Source organism: Varroa jacobsoni, unplaced genomic scaffold (genome assembly GCF_002532875.2).
Source record: "Varroa jacobsoni isolate VJ856 unplaced genomic scaffold, vjacob_1.0 scaffold_39, whole genome shotgun sequence".
In the NCBI taxonomy this organism is placed as follows: domain Eukaryota; kingdom Metazoa; phylum Arthropoda; class Arachnida; order Mesostigmata; family Varroidae; genus Varroa; species Varroa jacobsoni.
In genome coordinates, this window is record NW_019212941.1 from 337,992 (window position 1) to 350,080 (window position 12,089).

Below are 12,089 nucleotides of genomic sequence, written 5' to 3' on the forward strand. Positions count from 1 at the left end.
TTAGGTATCCATACATCAAAAAAGAATCGAACTAACGTACATTGTTGTGGGTCCCTCTTTACGGTTGGCCATGATCGACAATGGACTTGATTGTGAGCGCCAGAGAAATGCACTTCCTATCTATCTCTGCTCTGTTTCGCCGCCTTTTGTACACCATTGCTTGAGCTTGCTAACCGGGAGCCTATACATGGGAAATGAGCAGTCACGTGATACGGGGATATGCCACGGTACCGTTTTAACCAAAGGAAGTACAAGTTTGAATTACAATATTTTAGTGTACTTTATTGGATTCGTTGACTGTTACGACTGCAAGATGTACTGCTAGCGTACGTTTTTGATCTGTTCATCGTTGTGTTTATCCACGGCACCAAGCACAAAGTTGTAAGTAGTCGTAGTTGTTATCATCATTTTCATCACAATGCTCTCGTGACGATAATTAGGATGTTGCTGACGCAGCACAGTCTGACACTGCGCAATAAATGAGTTCTGCTGCGCCCTCTTGCTTTAATTAAATTATCGCATAGGCGGCTTATCGCAGTTGGGAATCCTCGTCATATTAATTTAAGGTGTCAATAAAATAAATCACCAGGTTAAGACGGCTCTGGATGACTGATATCATTCGCACAAAACTGCAATGTCTCTGCATTGCATGATTCAGTCTCCATCATTCATATGAGTAAATGGATTTGACTAAATCATTCTAAAAAGCACGTATAAATAAATGACTGTCCCGTCTATAGAATACACTATACGACAAGTGTTAATAAGTTAGGAAACAACTAGGACAAACAAGCAGGCTGACGGATGATGGCCTGACTGTATGGATCTGTGAGCGTGCGTTTAGTCATGGTGCTTCCCGGAGTTCGTTTGTCAACCGGTTTTTGTTTCGCGCGCTGGCTGGCTCGTGTCGTTTTTGTCTTTAGAGCACAAGAAACTTCCCTTGTGCTCGCTCGTCATCGGGGTGGTCGCCGTTGCTTAGCCTCACTCGCTAGAAAAGTGCTAAGGATGTCGCATTTTTTCTCGTCTGCTCTAACCTGCGGGTATGAGCGTGCTTAGGCAGGTCCAGTTAAGTCGAATCAGGTTGAAATAAGACGGCGGCAGTCAGGGGAGGGGAACAGTAACAGATCGAGAGAAAAAAAATGCTCAAGAGTTATTGAAGGTTGCTCCGGCTGCCATTAGGCGCACGGAGAGGGCAGCGCGACATCGCAGGACCAGGGAGGTACGGCAGAACGGTAACCTATGGCGCGCTTGATACTTGCCGGTGGCATCAGTAGCAGCGACAGCAAATCAACGACCGCAGTCACCCGTAGGATTACCCGAACTGGCAGATGCTGCAGTTGAGACAGTGCTTAATATAATGCTGCCTGCCTAAAGCTATAGTAACGATGCTGCCTGATTCGTTTTTAGTGTCACTGCTGCTGCTGCTGATAACAGCTCCTCAGACCATGAAAGGTGCCTCTGCTACTTTGCGAGAGTTGCTCAGAGATCGCGCTTCTCGTAATAGGCGATCGTGCCTGTGATCGCCGCCGTTGTTAATAGAGTCTCGATGTTGCACGATATCGACTTTGGAGGGTATTACCATAACCGTTCACGGCGAACAGACGCCATACTCAGCAACAGATAATAGTACTAGCATCAGTGGTAGCAAATGCAACGCAACAAACAGAGTAAGGGCCAGCCAGTCAGTGTCCATTTGTGGGTCTTTCGCTGAACGGCGCATTCGGCGCGCGTTCGGTGCTACCCGCAGCCGCAGAGCAGCAAAAACAGCAGTAGGAGCTGCTACGACGGCAGCGGAGATCAGCTCTTTGAAAGGAAGAGGAGGCGAAGGTTGAGGTTGTTCTTGGTCGCTGTGCTACTAGCCGGACCTGCTAGAGCCTGATCTTAGCCAACCATATCGCCAGTCAGTCAGCCAGTTCTCTTCGAGTTTAATCAGAGGTTAGGTTGAGGGCGGTGCTTGTGCTAGTCTTTGTCGCGGCGTTGGTGGCGTTTTTGGTAGCGAGGTACGGTAGTTCCGTCAACGATCAGCCGATCTGCAGACGAAAGGGCAGAACTGAACGACGAGAGGAGCGAAAAGGTGATTACTGTTGATCTCTGCTCTCTGTTTTGGCAGTTCTTGATTCTCTCAAATTCATCGTTGTGTACTCGTGGCTCAGTAACGCGGCAAAAGTGACTCTGGCTAATAAGACAGTCGAAGCACAGCTTAACCGCTGCATGACACTGGTATCCGCAGTAATACCAGTGATCCTTCCGACAACGGTGCGAGCTATGACCGTCAGCGTTGAGGCTACTGGCAACCATAGAAGGAACTTACTGAACACAAGCACAGGGAAAAAGAGTGCTACCCTCTTAACGTCATAGCATAACGAAGATAAGACGGGACGCAACAACACGTTCAAGCTGTTGGGTTCACCGTAACGCTTGTGCCCGTGAATATTGGTTAGTGTTGAAGTGCCTTTACGTGTGTATGTGTGCGTACGTGTGAGTGTAGATACGTATAAATGAAATGGTTAGGAATCGGTCTTTGGGTTTGGGCTTTGAGGTTGCTGCATATTAGATTACGGGTCAGCACCGTCAAGTGTTTGGCCTCCGTCGTTATGCGACCGATGCTCTCCGATTTTTTTTAAACTCCATCTAAAAAGAGAAGGAAGACCAGATACGAGAAAACTCCAAAAAAAAACAAAGGAACAATGCTTAAATGAACTTATTTACTATGTGTGAACTTTCGCTGTCTTATAGACGGCAGGCGCAGCATATGCGTGTTTTCAGCCAACAATTACTAAGTGCTAAAGTGTTGTATAGTTCTTTTTCCCGGGAAGCGGTTGCCGTCGTCATCTCATTTACATGTGTGGCTTGTTGTTACCAAAGCGTGGTGTTACACTAATTGTAAAGGTAATGTGACTTAAAGCTAACGTTGCCTTGTGGAAGGACAGACATCCGAAGCCGTGATACGTATGGACTTTTTACCAGCCTCGCGACTGTAGTAACATTTGATGACCATGGAACAGTCTACATTCGTAATAGATATATCCGTTAGTGATGTTAATGTGACTTTTCGTCATGATATAAAGATATGACTCTACAATGTGTAGTGAATAATTGAGTAGGATATAATCATATATCCTGACCTACATGCATAAGGGTCAAGCTAGAAACAGAAAGAATAAGAAGAAAGGATTAAAATAAAAAAAATATATATATATAACGCAGGAGCTACGTCTTATATTGTATGCGCTCGTTATAGTAAGATGACTAAGGGTCATCTTTGTGCCAGAATCAGTTTCGCCTCATAATCTGAATCTTCGTTCTCTCACGCTTATCTGTGCACCGATTGAGTCATCCTTTCTCTGAACTTTGCATTTTAACCGCTTCATACGATGAAGTTGTTTCGTCGTTCGCGTTCTGCTTGCAGACGTTATGACCTTCAGTTGAGCGATACCGACAATAGGTCAGCGATTGGTGTAGAATCGCACCATTATCAGTATCAGTATGAACACCATGAGCAGCCATGTCTACAGGAGCCGCAGTTGCCGTTGCAATGGTCTTCTTCTTTTTCTGCTGATATAAAGGGAGAACACAGCAGCAGCAGCTGCCAGGGGGTTACGCGTGGTAGAGAGGAAGTAAATCGGGTAGCTGGTGGAGTCGGGGGTGGTGGCGGTAGCGGGGGGTCTCGCGTGGCTGGCAGCTGGCGCAGCTTTGCCGCGTATCAATTGGGTTACAGTAGCCACGAACCGAAAAATAAGAAGAAAGACGAAGTGGAGGAGCATTTGCTCGGTAACTGCTTTGGTCTTGGGATTGCTGATGTCGTTGTTGTTGCATGCCGTGATGTGACGTCTTCAGATCAGCTGACGCAGACGGAGTTCGAGTTCGTTGGCAGCCGTCGGCACACCCTACAGTATACACCCCGAACTTCGACGTTGCCGCTCAATGTTGCCAGTCCAGGATCGCATCATAGACAACCCCTGTCGCCAGGTAACGAAAGACAAGAAGAGACATTTAATCGTCTATAATCAATCATAGACCAGAATCCCATCAACCATAATATCTTGCAACCAACCCGCCAGTCAACAGACATTTGCCCTTTGCAGGTGTCTACCATCTGCACGTCATTATTACCAGTCGTTACCTTCTGTGGCATCGTATACTGCAACAAAGAAAAACAAAAAAAAAAGTGAATGCAACGAAGAGATGTATTATAAAAAGGCTGAGGAGCTAAAGTTTGCTGGCTCACGTGTGTTACGCTTGTCGTGATTACGAGGCATTTCGAAGAGAGATCAGTGATTGTTAAGGGAAGAGATTGACAAATTAGGGTTGTCTATTGGTCGAGCTTCACCGGCGATCACAGACGTATATTGAAGTGTATTGAATAGACTGACCGTGTCGAACTAACGAGGACAGATCGATTGTGCTCCTCAATAAATTGCCGTCAAGATATAATTTGCTGCATCCTACGCTGTCTATTATCGGTCCCATTGATCTGCATGAAGCTGCCTAAGCTATCATAATATTTGTGCCGATGACTAACCGGGTTACGATCTTTCACCCTTACTTCAAACGGCTACCCTGAGCATGCTGAAATACAAAATATCTCATATGTTTCCTGTCATTGTTCATATGCCTTATGGAGTTTCCATATCGTTATTGTAGTTGCTCATGCATGCATCTTTTGTCAACTAAGCATGTGTTTGTTTCAAATGATCTAGAAAGCACGCTCATTCACAACATGATCCATGATATAGACACGAGACTGATTGACAAGTTTTACATGTTTTTGCCTAAAAATTGAAAATAGCTATGGAAATTGTGACTGTTCGTAGCGCTCCTGGCTAGTCATTCGATAGCTAGTCATTTAATGATTGTTAATATTTTTTTACATGATTTAAACATCAGTAGTTCGGTCCGGAAAATCATCAGGTGGAACAACCATAACGACAATAGCTTGTCCTATTATACGTCTCAAACATGCGTTTGAAATGATCTGTCACAGCTGGAATAATTCCACTGCTCGACACCGTCAGAAACGGTGCGCTAGGGCCTACGTACAACTTATGACGTTAGAAAAGGCGCGGAACTGGGAAAAATGGACGCGCTGGAACTCGGTCTTGTTCGAATTACGGTACGAGAAACTATTGAGCCGCACAAAAACGTTAGTTGGAAAGATACGATGATAACCTGTAGGTTTTAATTGTAACGTCATTTTATTATTATTGACATCTCATTACAGAAGTGCCTCGTAGCATCGCTGTCAAGTTCCAGCGAATATCGGTAATAATGGTGCAGCAATGTTATCATCTAAAATATATCTTTTAGTTTATATTGGACAAGCTGAATGTCCCCGCTCCGTTCGTTTGCTTAAGCAAACTATCGTATCCAAAACATACGCAAGAACGTTAATGCACGTTTATAAATCGTCTATTACGCTAAATAGGCCTTCTGGTAACTGTGCGGACACTTTTCATAATAATTAACTTAATATCTTTTTCTTTTTCTAACAGCTTCAATATAATTAGCGTACAAACAGCAAATGTAATGACGTTGTTTGTCGTAGATGGTTGGGTGATTGAACAAGTGGCTAGGTTGATCTAAAGGGCATTGTGTATCAGTTCTAGTTTCCATAACCTGTTCCTTTGTCGTTTGCGGCTCAACCTTCTACTATTGGTCTTTATGTAAATCACCTTACACAGTGCTAACGTGGAGAAGAGCAAATAATCAGAGATAATAAGCGAAATCGGAGCGCAGCTCTGGCGTAAGTACATTCATAGATAGTGCTCTGGAAGAGTTTATTCAGAATTATGTTGGTCTCTCGAACCAGCTCGCAGCAAAAGGCAGACCGCTCATGTCATCCAAGGCGAGTCGTTTCAAATGACAGAACCCACTGTTAATAGCTGCCCTAATATAATAACTATTGAAAGCTGACCCCCGGGAGGGGTAACGTTCAAAAAAGTAGTCGCGAGCGTAGGTGTTACTTTCGAATAGTTTTAGCAGGTATGGATCTTGTATAACACTGTGCACCCCTCTGATCTGAATAACTTGTCAGCAAAATTTGTCAGCAAATTTGTAAAAGGTGAGGGTGGGCAGGCAAGCTTAATCAAAAGTATCCAATTTTGCTTCAAGCTATTAGAACATGGATTTGTTTGGCATATCAGGCAACGTCACAGCAGACATAAACATTTCTAAGTCACAGTTTGATCATTAATCACCGGGTGCAAAGTTCGATACAGGCCGACAATATTACTGTCGTAAGCCGTTTCGATTGCCGACTAATGAGTTTACTAGACGGGCAACAATATCATCGAAAAGCTTCATCAAGGCCTTGGTTTCGTTTCACGCGTGTAAGGCCCCATGAACGGGTCGCAGATGTACTATTTAAACTTCTAAAGTGATCATCTTGTCTATGATGATAGCACTAATAACCGTACACATTGCAGCTGTTGGCGAGACGTTTGTGGTACCTGGTGCTTTCTTTCATCGTCGATATTTGCGAGCACGCAACCTTAACCGCTGCCCTTACCGCTATATCTTGAAATGTTTTTGTCATTTTTCCTCTGACGCGCACAAATGGCGTGACGCCGGTGTACAAATCAGTCAATGTGCTGCAATTCGTTGATTTGTGTATTCGTTCGCTTTTGATACTGGCAGCGTGACTGGCTCCATTTAAAGACTGCCGGTCGAAAGACAATGAGGGAAAGGGACAATGCGCGTGTGAAGGGAAGATGGCAGTAACTAATCTCGTTAGCATTGCAGTGCCCGCTTAGGGAGTCGACGCACAACAGCCACTACTCTTTGTCAGCCGTAGGTTTGTCGCGCGAAAGCAGCTGTGTATATATAAGTCTGTTGATATGTCTGTGTGCGTGCATCTTTTGTTAAGCTATAGGCTTTCAGACTTGGCTTTGTTCTACACTGTAACCCATCGGACTGACTTTGCTGTTGTTTTGGAGACTTGGCCTTCATCGTGGCTGTTGTAGCGTATTCCTCGCTATAATGTACCTCTATCCACACACCGTATTAGACGTTGATGTTACGGTGCATTGCGCTGCACTTTGTTGGGCTGACCGACGACTACAACAAACCAACACGACGGTCCCTAAACCATTGCCATTCAGTTGATAGAGTGAAGAGCAGAATAGCTGCTACTATTCCCGCCGCCACTGTTCCTTGGCAGCGCCTGACCAGCAGGAAAAGCAAACGTCGTTGTCGTTGCTGCCGCTGCGATCTTCGCCGTAAGCAGAAATTGCCAGCCTATCCAGCCAAGCAAGCATCGAAAACGAGAGGCAAGTAGCAATCAGGAGACAGATGAACCAGCCAGACTGTTTCTTACCTTCTTTCTCCTATCGCTCCCTCTTTTCCCGTTGTTGTTCGCAGGGACGGCCGACAATGTTCGTTTCGTTCGTCCGCTCCTACCTCAGATCTGGCCCCTAAAGTGGTTGTTGGAGTCGCTACAGCAGTAACTGCCGTCGTGGCTGCCGCAACCATAGCCGCTATTGCTATTGTTGAAGACCGGAGCGCCGGAGTCCGAGGCACTGGCTGTCCGGCGACCCGCGCTCTTGACTTCTTCGCTGGAGAAGCCGTCCTACGGTCCTAGCGGTTGCAGCGGTCACAGGAACTACTTTACATGCCACATACACACACACATACACACACACACACACACACACACAGACGCTCACACACATAGATACAGACAGACTGGTTGTATTATTGTTGTTGCCGCAACACGCAGTGCTACACAGGACGTCGTCTAGCAAAGGTAGCACCACCACCGCTAGTTTTGCGAGCAGCACTCTGCCAAACTAAGTCAGTTCCGAAGCACTCCCAAGACGTAAGGAAGTCCGAGGAGCTCTGACACCAGCTGCTGTCGACGTCGTCGTAAACGTTCATTACAAAAAAGCCGGCGCCAGAACGGAGCTCTTGACTAGCACTAATGCTATTATTACAATGGTCACTCAGTACGCAGTGGCTGATTGCAGGCGGGAGCATTGTGCTAAAATCTGTCCAGAGTCCATTATAGTGTTAGTGGATTCGAACGCGATCTGAGTGAAGCGTCTGGCGAAGGTACTCGGAGCCTTTTTACGATTAATCTGGTGTGTCATGGTCATCCGATGTGTAAAAACAAGGAATTTTCCTATGAAAGACAACCGTGAAGGGACAAACCTAGGGTCACCGTCATCTTCACAGACGAGAGCCGAGAAAATCGGGGATATATGGACAGGAAAGAAAAGGCAACCCTTTATGCCAGATCCGGTGATCTAGAGATCTGTGCCTGTGTGAACGACAAACAGAGTTGGACCCCTTTTCTGTCTTGCTCCAGATAAGGCGCATCGGTCTGAATGTTTCGTGTTGGTACGAACATGCACGTTTAGCAGGTTTGTTGCAAGCACTGTCAAAAGGTTGTGCAGTTGCGCCGTGACACGCCGGTGCAATCTACGAATGATGAGCACGTAGGGCTGTTGTTACCGTTATTGTGAGGATACTTGTGAACTAAAATACAACAGATGAACACGCACACAAACACACACGCAGACATGCGTTTCTAAGCGGATAAAGAGAACGAGTCAATGTGGAAAAGACTAGTGATGAAGTAGTGCACCTATATTCTCTTTTGGTGTTTTTTAAGGATTGCCTTCGAAATGGATACAGTTGATCGGATGTGGAAAACACTACAACGATTTAAAGGTATTATAAAAAATCCATTTGTTCGTTCATTTGTGTCAAACGAAAGGGAGTAATGTCTACTCTGGGTAGCGTACATCGTTACACTCATACGGCGTAATTGTCAATTTCTTTAGCTTTCATTCCCAGACTCGATTACCTATTATTTGTCAGGATAGATAATTGATTACACATAGAACGGCTATTTTTACGTGCCCTTTACAACGGATTTAAAATCATGCAAACGCAAAGATAGATTTCACACTCTAATACCCTCAATTCGGGCTGTTTTGTTTTGTTAGGCTATTGTCTTTTATCGAATTTTTTAATAATCGTTAAGTAATTTTAGCATTTTTCGAACGAACACGGGCCGGAAACGCCGTCCGGTAAGATATGATATTATCAAAAATTTCTCGTTATCAAGCCTGGCCCTTGTCAAATGTTCGTACATACGTCTCATCCAAGTAAGGTTTGCTTTTAAACGTATGTATATTATTTCGTTTTCAATAGCCCATCTTCGTAGAAGTTCGACCGACACAGGGGCGCATGATTACGATTTTCCAAAGATAATTTCCCCATAATTGTATTACCCCTATTATCTGTAATTGTCATTACCGTAATTTTTTGGCCACTTAAGTATATACACGTATTGTATTTGTCTGTAGACTTCTGGGTTTGTGACTGGGCCATGAAACAGCCAACTGTCATTTACTTTCTGTCTCAGCCGTAATAATGGTTTGTGGCCGTCTAGAGGGTTGTTGACGCTCCCTCTCGCTATTGCAGTTTCAACCGTTTCATAACAAAATGCCCCCTTTCCGGGTCCGTTACTTGTCCGCTGTTGAACAAATTACAAACGCATATAGACACACCTATCGATCTGCTATGCCAACGTTTCCATAATAAAAACAAATTAATAAACTGGCGAACGACGCAAGCAACTGACGCCATGGGAACTGAAGTCTACTGGTATAGAATAGATTCAAACTGTGGCCACTGATCGGTGCCGCGGTTTTTGCTGCTGACCGCGGCGGTGACGGCGATGCTGATAGTGTTAAGCAGAGCGCAATCGGCAGTTTTCGCTTGAGAGAGCTCCTGCCGTCGGTCAGCAACATGCCAACGAAAAACTGATGCAGTTTATTGTTGCTACGACCCCCGTTGGCATCGGTGCTCGTTCTCTTGAGACTACGACTGGTTCAGTGCGTAACTAACTGAATAACGAGCGTTACTTGCCCTCTCTGTTTTAGTCGTTTTTGACGCGCTACCAAGTGCAGTCCAGCTGTTACTTCAACCTGACTTCTGCTTATCAGACGTCATAGCCGCTTCGTGTTAGCGGACTCGTTCGTTATAAAACGGTGATGAGCTTGCTATGTACCTGCTGATGTTTTACCACGCCGCTGCTGACATGTTTAATCACGTTATTGCGACGTATATTACGGGGCCGCTTAAACTGTTGTTGGTGTCATGCTCTCTGATTGGAACCTACTCGATACTAGTCGCGCACCTGTTTCTCTGCGGCGAACTTTTGTGTAGGATGATATTCCGGAAAGGTTCGTTTATCCACCATTGTGCAGTTATTTATGGTTTATCGTGCAATGACCGCTTATAGCGTCGTTCCTGCCCGCTTGTGTGTCGGATCATGCGGATTTCTTCAACCCGATGCTTTTGCTACATAACATTAGTTATTGAGCGATATTTCTTGTCGGTTTGGGGATCAGGAGGTGCATATAAACAATTGTTAATTTATTATTTAAGTGCGATTCCAAAATGATTTTAACATATTACCGTGCTTATTGGCGTATCTAAGTGTGAATGTGCCGTGCCGTACCGTCGCTTGATGTAGCATAATTGATATACACGGAACGCCTACTCAGAGCTATATTTATCTAGCGTCGTTAGTAATTGTATTGGAAATAGTATAGAACGCTATTGTTTAATTCGATAGTCTATATACATACACAACGAACCTGGTGATAAAAATCACATTGCCTATTGTCCTGCCACATACCTGTACTATTATTACGATAGAAAAAGTTACGAAACACGAAAAACTGATAAATTAATTGACGAAAAGATGTGCTTTTGAACAACATTGCTCCATTTGTTCGTCAGTTTCTTTACCGTTGGAACTACGCATTCTGCACTAATTTGCCCTGCTTTCGAAATGAGGCATGACACAGAAATCTAGTCGGTAGACCTTTGTTTCCAATGCTGCGCTATGTCCGCTTGCCGTTGTTCTGGCTGATTCTAATGATTCGGATTAGCGACGACGAGGGCAAATTACTTTTTGAATGGTGTGCATATATATCACAATGTCCCTGAACGATCCTTCCTGCAAGTTTTATTTTTGCCAAAATGCTCCATTGGTGACAATTATGAATGGCTCAAGTATAGCCATTCTATCATATCGCCATTTTTTCTCCCCTCGAACGAGCGTCTTCGTGTTATTATCATCAAGTGAAAAATTCAATAAAGCTGATGGAAAACTTTGTTTTTTTCTACTCCATTGCACTGTTGTAGACACGTCATACGACAAAGCGTTGGAGAGCCGACGGAGTTCGGCGCCCTCGACGCCGGTGCTGGGGGTTCGACCTCCGCCAGTCTCTTCGTCTCTTCTCTCCGATGATGCTGCTTCAACCGCCGCGTCGGATACGAACTCCACTTCTAGGTTCAGTGTAAGTAGCTCTAATACAATATATTCTGCTACAGTGTTGTGCGTTTGCTTTTTTATTTAGGTCAGTGTCAACGAAGAGAGCCGGCCCAACGAGAAGATTTTCAATATCCGATAAAGTTTCTCGTCGGCGTTTCATGTTCGTGACCTTTATTACTACAAGCTTGTTCCAGTGAAGCAAATCTATATTATTAAGTATGTGACCAACCGTGCCCAGTCGATGTATAGGGACTTCGTTATTTTTCTAATGCAAAAAGCTAAGTTTGCAAATCGATATACTATCCAGCCGAATACTTGACTACTTTGCGTCATGTTACGCTGTCGATCCCCCTGTGGATCGTGATCGTATGCTTAATAGTAGTGTTGACCGAACATGGTCAGATCTGAGGATCGGGTACTGCATCATTTACGTCTGGATCCTGGCAGCCCACATCCTTCGCCGCCATTGTAAAATAGCAATAACAAAAATCAATATAATACATATCGCTTTATTCTTATCACATTGAGGTTTAATGTATATAATTGGAAGCGCCTTAGACGTTTTCTTGACGGGTGCGTTTTTCACACAAATTGATGTTATTTCATATACGAATATTACCGTTTCTACATGTTTTTTGCGAAGCAGCGCCACGCCACGTAGGTAGCCTACTTACGACGCTAATGCATATGTCGCCAGTGTGGCCGTCACGTTACACTTCAGTATATAGTTGACGCGTGATAAACTGATGAGCCTTTCTGTGAAAACCGTTCTTTGCGGATCGACTAAACGCTAACA

At 44.6% G+C, this 12,089-nt stretch overlaps 1 protein-coding gene across 3 annotated transcripts in view; it reads left to right on the plus strand.

The window, feature by feature from the left end:
• raskol (Ras GTPase-activating protein raskol) overlaps nt 1-12,089 on the plus strand; it is a 166,989-nt gene that overhangs the window by 109,718 nt on the left and 45,182 nt on the right. For all 3 annotated transcript variants that reach the window (XM_022832612.2, XM_022832644.2, XM_022832654.2), the window contains 2 exons: nt 3,838-3,969; nt 11,164-11,318. In XM_022832612.2, coding sequence (XP_022688347.1) covers nt 3,838-3,969; nt 11,164-11,318 — 287 coding nt within the window. The remainder of the gene's footprint in view (nt 1-3,837; nt 3,970-11,163; nt 11,319-12,089) is intronic.